Source organism: Salmo salar, chromosome ssa10 (genome assembly GCF_905237065.1).
Source record: "Salmo salar chromosome ssa10, Ssal_v3.1, whole genome shotgun sequence".
NCBI classification, from domain to species: domain Eukaryota; kingdom Metazoa; phylum Chordata; class Actinopteri; order Salmoniformes; family Salmonidae; genus Salmo; species Salmo salar.
The window spans coordinates 108,095,488-108,103,279 of NC_059451.1; the positions used below are offsets into that span (position 1 = coordinate 108,095,488).

Here is a 7,792-nt window from a genome sequence, read left to right on the forward strand (position 1 = left end):
GCGGTGAAGTGGGCGCTAGTCACTCAAGTATGATCTGTTGGGTACCCACTTCACCCTGGTCACAGACCATGCTCTCCTGGTCTGGATGGCCAGGGGAAGGGACACAAATGATTGGGTCACCAGGTGTTTCTTGCTTCTTTTTTTCTGTTGTGCACAGGTCAGGGGCGAAGCATGGGAACGCGGATGCCCTATCGAGAAGGGAGACATACGTCGCACTGACGACAGCCCCCTCCCCAACAGCCCTAAGGAGGGAGGGGGTTTGTGGCATACAGCAAGTTAGCCACCAGGGGGAGACCCGACGAGGCCTGGTTATCGACAGTCTACATCACGCCGCGATGTCTCCCTCTGCTGGACATGCCAGGTCTCGACGGGCTCTCTGGCTAGGACTAATTCGGACTGATTGTGGTCCCATAAAGCTGCCAGAAGGGCAGCACACGGGGTTGGGGACTGGGGGTAGAGAGGTTACTCCCGTATAGTCGTGCTCAGTTCCAGAAATAACGGAGGGAGCTCGGTTTTGTTCCCCACAGGATACAGCAAGACTCCAGAAGACGGTATCTCGGAGGAGGTCTCCTGGAGGAGACCCATTCTTTTCTCTTTGTTTGTGATTTAATAAACACCCTTGAAACCGAGCTAATACAATTGTGTCTGATCTGTGTAAACATCTTGACCAAATCCCATGGTCTTCCACAGCACACACAAGTCCCATACCGGGAAGAAATTAAATCTACTTTCACCCCTGGGTGTGGTTAACGTTAGCCAGCTTTAATAAAATAAATGTATAAGTTTGTAGTTAACTAGATCATGAATAAGTTACTAAGTCTTTGACTAAAGCGTGTTGTTACTTTGGAGAGTAAAAACTCATTCTTCCTACCCTTTTTAAATTGTGCAGTATTTAGCAATCATAGCAGCATTTGTGACGTGTATTTCTATGGGGGTCTGTATGGGTGTGTGCGTGAGTGCTAAGATGTGGCGAAACAGAGTAGGTGGGCAGTCCGGTTCAAGTGTTCAGCAGTCTGATGGCTTGTAGATAGAGCCTGTTGGTATCAGGCGCCGATACCGTCTGTCCGACTTTTAAGGGAGTGAACAGCTCTTGGCTGGGGTGTGTGGTCCTTGATGATGCTGTGGCCCTTCCTCAGGCACCGTTTCGAGTAGATGTCCTGGGTGGGTGGGAGTACGCTTCCAGTGATGTACTGGGCCGTCTCCACCATCCGCAAGAGGACCTTGCGGTCGTCGATGGACCAGTCAGTATGTGGATGGACCAGTCAGCTAGCTAACCAAACAACTGTAACAATGTATTTGAGAGACAAGTGCTCAATGTGCAAATGTATTTATTTTCAATAAACATTGGAGACTAATTATAGTTTACATGTTAAGTCCAAGGCAACCCTGTCTGTTTTGCCCCAGAGTTGCGCACAAGTCAGTTTTGTTGCTAAACAACCAACCTGTCTATAAATTGACATTATTAGAAGATCCATCATCTGCATTAATTTTACTGATATGTGATTACAGATGTACAACTAACTATCCTATGGATTTTAAATGGCCTCAATGGCCTGCCATTATGGTGGAAGTCGGAGCTCCCCGATGGACACAATGCATTTCAGCACAGTGAAATGACTGCATGACTCAACATTGTAATATGCTCTGTGTCCTATAGGGAGGCTCCATAGAGAACAGGAAGTCCAAGCATTGCCTGGAGCTAGTCGAGAGCAGTGAAACTGAGTTTGGCTACCAGCTGGCCATACAGAAGTGCTCTGGTCAGAAATGGACAATTACCAACCTACTGTCAACCTACACTCGCCAATGAGTAGATCCTGAGTCCTGCAGGGGAAAGAGCTGCCCATGGTGAACACTGGACCTGTGACTGACAGACATAGAAGCTTTGCTTCTTAAAAATATATATTTATTGAGGAAGGCAAGAATTGAATTATAAGTATGCAATCTCTTAGACTCTTAGACATAATAATTTGATCAATATTAAACAGTTCCTGGATTCATACAGTATGTGGGATTTAAGTGTCAGATTGTCTTTTGTTATGCTGAATTTAGGCTGGCATTGGCTCTAATATACATTATGTAATTTCTGCTACTGTGTAGCATGTGTTTGAAAAACCTTTCTTATTCTGGTTTCTTTTGTGTCTCAGGTTTGTTTGTAGACAGATTTTATTATAAGATCAAGTGGTTGGGTTCGAGGAACTGTCGCCAATATATTTTGAGCGAATATACACACTTTTTTATAAGTGTATATGCTGGATATTTATTAAAACCTTCAGTAAAAATGCTGATGAGAAAAATATATATTCTGTGGCTGATTTTCCATCCTGAGTCATTCCTTATGCTCTTGTGAAAGTCAATCAAGATGGTCCATCTCAGTTTTGTTTTTGTGAAGACACCTTAATAGTCTATTTGATACAATAATTATTTTTCACAACTCATAAAAATGTAGGCTTTTGCAAGGAATGCAATCATTATTTTCCCCATATCCTGAGAAATACAGGACTTGTTTACAGCAGCAGCTGGGTAATAATGGAGCATGATTGAAACGTCCAGTAATAATATCCTCTGTATGATAAAACAAATGTCCTCATATTATGTTATCTCTGTTATTACCAATATAAGGACACTAATTTCATTTACTTAATGTCCTGCGTATTTCACGTGGGAAATGAATGCTTTCATGTTGGTTTTCATATGTTGCTAATTAAAAGTACTTTGTAGAACTAACTCCCGTTTCACTACACTGCTTGCGTGTCCTACAGAGAAATATATTCTTAAATTATGACTTGGTTCCTGAAGAGGAGTGCAGGAGAGATGTTTTCGATTTAACATGTCAGTCCTCATTAGCTTCTAGAAATTGAGTTAAAGGTCATGAAAGATGCACGTGATGGCACTCAAAACGCATCACTCCGATCATGTTCATGCTTGTATCTGTCACATAGGCAATTTACACTAATTGTTGAAGCAGTGTAGGAAGCACAGCATCCACTTACACCACCGGAATTTCTGAAAACATCTGTGCTTCTATGGGACAGCACAGCCCTTTACACTCATACTTCACAGCACTGTATGGGTTTTGACTGACAGCCGTTCTGAACTTGAGCTAATGGGGCAACTTTTGCACGTTTTTTGTTTGAGTGCGGGAAATGCTGTAAAATAAGAGGACTTTATGTATTTTGAAAAATCCCTGGGAACACACTGGTTGAATCAATGTCTCAATAAAATTACATTGAACCAACGTTGAATTGACGTCTGCCCAGTGGGATGAGACGTTTAGGATTATAATAAATACCGCTTTGATGTCATCCAAACACCCGTGAGCCCAAATTTGCACTTCACATTTCCATAGCATAAAACTCATGTCATATACCGTGTTTATGATCAGTATATTTGATGTACAGTTACAAGATGACAATGCGTCACCCTGCGTTGTTCTGAACAGAATGAGTCTTGTCTATTGTAAGGAGAATTTACCGTGGCACACGCACCTGAATGTTTCAAGTTTTAATGTCGTATGCACAAGTACAGTGAAATGCCCTCATGATACCTTTCTATGCGCACCAAAATTATGATCGGTTTTGCTGAATTGCATTGTGAAAGCCTAACACTGTAATATTGTATTTTATAACTTAGCTAGTCATGTTTGCAATAAAACAATCTTTCAAATGATGCCCACCTGACCCCAATTGCATTTATAATGGACCGTTTTAGGATTGCATAAACAGTAATTGTGTGATGGGGTGGATGCAAGGTTGTTTTTCCAACCAAAACAACAAGTGTGCTTGCTCTAGTTCCTCAATGGCACAGCCAGGAAAGCTACAAAAAAGCACCATATAGTTGACTCTTCTTTGAGTCATATAAGTGCATTGAAATTACTTAGGAACTGTGCACATTTTGGAGAGGTGTATGCCTGGCCATTTGGAGACACTAGTTAGTCATCTCACACAAACCCTTGCAATTTTTGTTGGTCTTATGTTGCACCTACCCCACATTTTCCAGAAATATTCTTATGTTATCTTATGTTATCCAGAGTATTTTCAGATTTCATTTTCAACAAATGTGGTGAAAAGTACAGTAAATGTAAAATTCACATAAAATCAACAGTGTAATGTTTGGATTCAGTCTTGTCAGGTGAACTGTTGTGGCCACACCTTTGGTCTAATCATTTTTTCCATAATCTAACTATTCCTTTTCTATTGCTGGCATGGTTATGCATATGCTTTTCATATTTCTTCTGTAAGAAACATTTCAATTTTTCCTATCCATATAGGCCAATTTCCATGAGTGTAAAGGGTTAATGGAATGTAAACATCCAAAAAGTAATATTTTATTTCAGTCTTGTCAAACCACTCACATCACTCATAGAGATGCACTAACAGCACGGAGCGTTTTTTGAATTTCAGTTATTGCTGAAGTAATGAAGATGTGTTTGAATTGCCCTGGCAAAATATGCAGCTGTCACAGAAGATGGAGCTGAGTAACATAATTTGTGAGGGTGTAAACGGTGGGAGGACACCTTGGAAAGTGACAGCTCATTACTACTTGAAGCTCCAAAAGCTGGCACAAGTTGAATGTTTGGAATGGGAGAGAAGTTGTTTTTTTCAGTTTAGAAATGTATTTCCAACTATAACAACTAGTAGTATTAAGTATAAGACTTTCGAATTGAACAACTATCACTGTACTCACAAGACCCCTTATCCTTGACAGTGACTATTGAATAGTAATCCTTACTCCTTAGTCTAAACATCACTGGCGATCTGACTGTTACACAGGTCAGACCCTTTGAGCATGGCCCATTTTACAGTGTTAATGTACCGTGGTAATTGATGAACAATAACTATTTATTTACTAGTGATGATTAAAAGACTTAAAGGGAACAAGAGTCCTTGACTATGAAGACCTCACATGATGTAGTCTATTAGATTATTTCACTTCACACACCCTGCACTTGGTCCCTAACAGAAACCATTTTGGGTTCTACATGTTCCTGTTACTATGACTGCAACATTTATGATTTTATAAGCTTGGAAACCACACTCCATCTCCTTGGTCCCTTTTAAGATGGGTTGCACATCACTACACTTACTGAGCCACTGCAAACCATCCATAAAACATGTTCTTTGAAACTACAGTAACTCTTGTATTTCACTGATCCAGGTAAGCCTCTGAATGAAGTTAACAGAGGGGAGAGGAGCCGAGGGCAGATTTAATTAGTACAATTCACTTGACCCCTGAAATAAAGGAATTCATTAATGTATATAAATACATCTATTTCCCACTGCTAAATAATTCATTGCACAAACATTATTCTCCCCGTATCGACCCCAACTATAATTCCTCTCACTGACTCACTTTACCCCACTTACTTTAGAGCTGTGGCTGAGGACCTGTCACCAACAAGAATGTAGGGTGAAAAGGAACCCCTCCCTCCTTGCTGACCCTGGAGAGAGGTGGAAATTATATGCCTTTTAAGTCATGTAAGAGGAATTCCGGACATTAAAGCCATAATGCATAAAAACATATTCGGATGAGAAATCTATCTGAGGGCAGACTAATCTAGCTGCTCTGGGTTGGTGCCTCAGTAGGCTATAGTCAGGCAGATCCTTCAGTACAATACATACAGGCAAACAAAGTCAAATATACGTTTTCACGATCTGTGTTTTATAGACTGAAGCCTCTAAATGGCTGATCCAGTGGCGACCCATCATTCAGGGCAGGTGTTTTGAACCCCACGTTTTTAGCAAAAAATATCTAAAATCAAATGTTTTAGTTTCCTGTTTTGCACGTTATTTTGGCATTAATACGTGTCACATATCAGTTTGGAAACAATTAAAAAAAATATATAGAAATATATAGAAATTCATCGAGTTAATAAAGCCGCATAAAAACATGGTCTCTTTTTTGCTTTCTTGAGTAAGGAAGCTCCAGAATGCAGGTGTTTCAGTCTAGCTCAGTGGTTTCTGTGGTGGGCTAACCAGTGGAAAATACGGAGCGTAGAGGTTGGTAATGTTCTCTAGTTGCGCCGTGATTGGCTGTGTTCTGTTACTCATGGGGACACTAAGTCACCGCCAAATCTATGGGTAGAGCTCGAAAATGCAAGCCCCTTGGGTGCTGCCACAGAGTTACATTAGAAGTGCCCATCCAAGAAGGCTCAAGGTCATTGGCCACAGATACAATGACATCAAATCATGTTATATAAACAGTAGCTTTGATTGGACTGATTATGTCAACATCATACTTTCAAAATCTTAGCTAGCAGTCATCATCATGAATCAAGTCGACAATCTACTGGCAAATCCTTTTTAATCCTTGTCATAGGAAGAGAAATTATGGATAAAACGTATCGGTGCTCATCGGCTGTTGAACATAAACATTACACAAGTTGGAAATCGCAAATTCAACGAGTGGTTTGGAAAGAATCAGTGGCTAACTGCAAGCATTGCAAAGCAATCATTAGCCTGTTATTCAGTGGAGTGGCTGTGTGGTTCCAAGTCTGGGTTTAAGTGTCTCTTTTCCAAGCTTAAAATGATAAATATTCAACATTGGCCATGCTGTCAGTCCAGCATGATTTGTGCCGCACTCAAAACAACTGTTGACTCGGAACTGGGAAATCTGACTTCAGTGAGTTCAAGTCAACTGAGAACTCGGGGAAAAAACAAGTTCCGACTGGGAAAATACGTTTTGAACGGTCATCCAACTAAGTCGAGAACTCAGGCCTCTTTCTAGAGCTACGACCTGAATATCACTGACGTCATCATGATTCAACCTTGTTTTTTTATGAGTTCCCAGTTGTCTTGAAAGCACCATAAATCCAGAGAATGGCAGACTTTGATGACAAAGTTGGATGACAAAATTTTCCCACGAAGGACTGCCACGCCACCTTCCTTTTCAAGTGAGCACAGAAAACAAGGTGAGTCAAACAATGTCTTGTATGCTGCTGCATAAATGATGTAATATGCCAGGGAGATATGTATACTGTAGCTAAGAATGTAATACTAAGTGTATGTTGTGTAGCAAGCTGTTAGTTGCACATTTGCCTCAACCTAATATTTGGTCTATTTTCCCCTCTTAAATTCACCAACTGTTCTGACTTCATGGTGCACATGTAGTCTATAACCTGTTTTAGAGAAATGTAATAATTTCTGACTTGGTGTAGTCTAAGAAAGGGAAGATACCTAGTCAGTTGTACAACTGAATGCCTTCAACTGAAATGTGTCTTCCGCACATTCGGCGCCCAGGGAACAGTGGGTTAACTGCCTAGAATTAACTGTTTCGCTGCCAGACAAGGCTCCGTTGATAGCCAGGTGTAGCAGTGGTAAGGTGTTAGGACTGCTGTTGGAACTCTGCTGTTGGGACAGATTTATGTAGGCTCTAACAGTTTGTGGGCACCGTTTATCACCGTTATTGTGCAATTAATGTATTGTTTAGTGTTGTATTATGTAGTGGCTTTGCTGGCATGCATCCCCCCCCCAACAAAACAAAAAAATGTGTTTGCCCCACCAAGATTTACATACTAAAATCACCACTGGGCTGATCAAAGACAAGAAAGGTCAAACAAGTGTCTATAACCATAGCATCTCCTCCCATTAACACTGCTGCATTACAGCTCATCCAATTAACACTCAAAATGAATAAACACAACACAGTCACTGCTAAATACAGCCCAGTGATTTACATGGGCAATGAAGCACTTGGGGACATTGAAGGAACAGTAATGATGCAGAATGTGGGCCCTCTCACGCCTTGGTGCGTTTTGCTGCTGACTAACCATGAGATTTAATTTCAGGGTAAGCTT

At 40.9% G+C, this 7,792-nt stretch overlaps 1 protein-coding gene across 1 annotated transcript in view; it reads left to right on the top strand.

The window, feature by feature from the left end:
- The window catches only part of LOC106561452 (polypeptide N-acetylgalactosaminyltransferase 18), a 114,042-nt gene extending 111,318 nt beyond the window's left edge, over window positions 1–2,724 (top strand). The window contains exon 11 of the mRNA XM_014125425.2: window positions 1,658–2,724. Within this exon, the coding sequence (XP_013980900.1) occupies window positions 1,658–1,807 (150 nt within the window). The 3' untranslated portion in view covers window positions 1,808–2,724. The remainder of the gene's footprint in view (window positions 1–1,657) is intronic.
- Window positions 2,725–7,792: the final 5,068 nt, after the last annotated feature.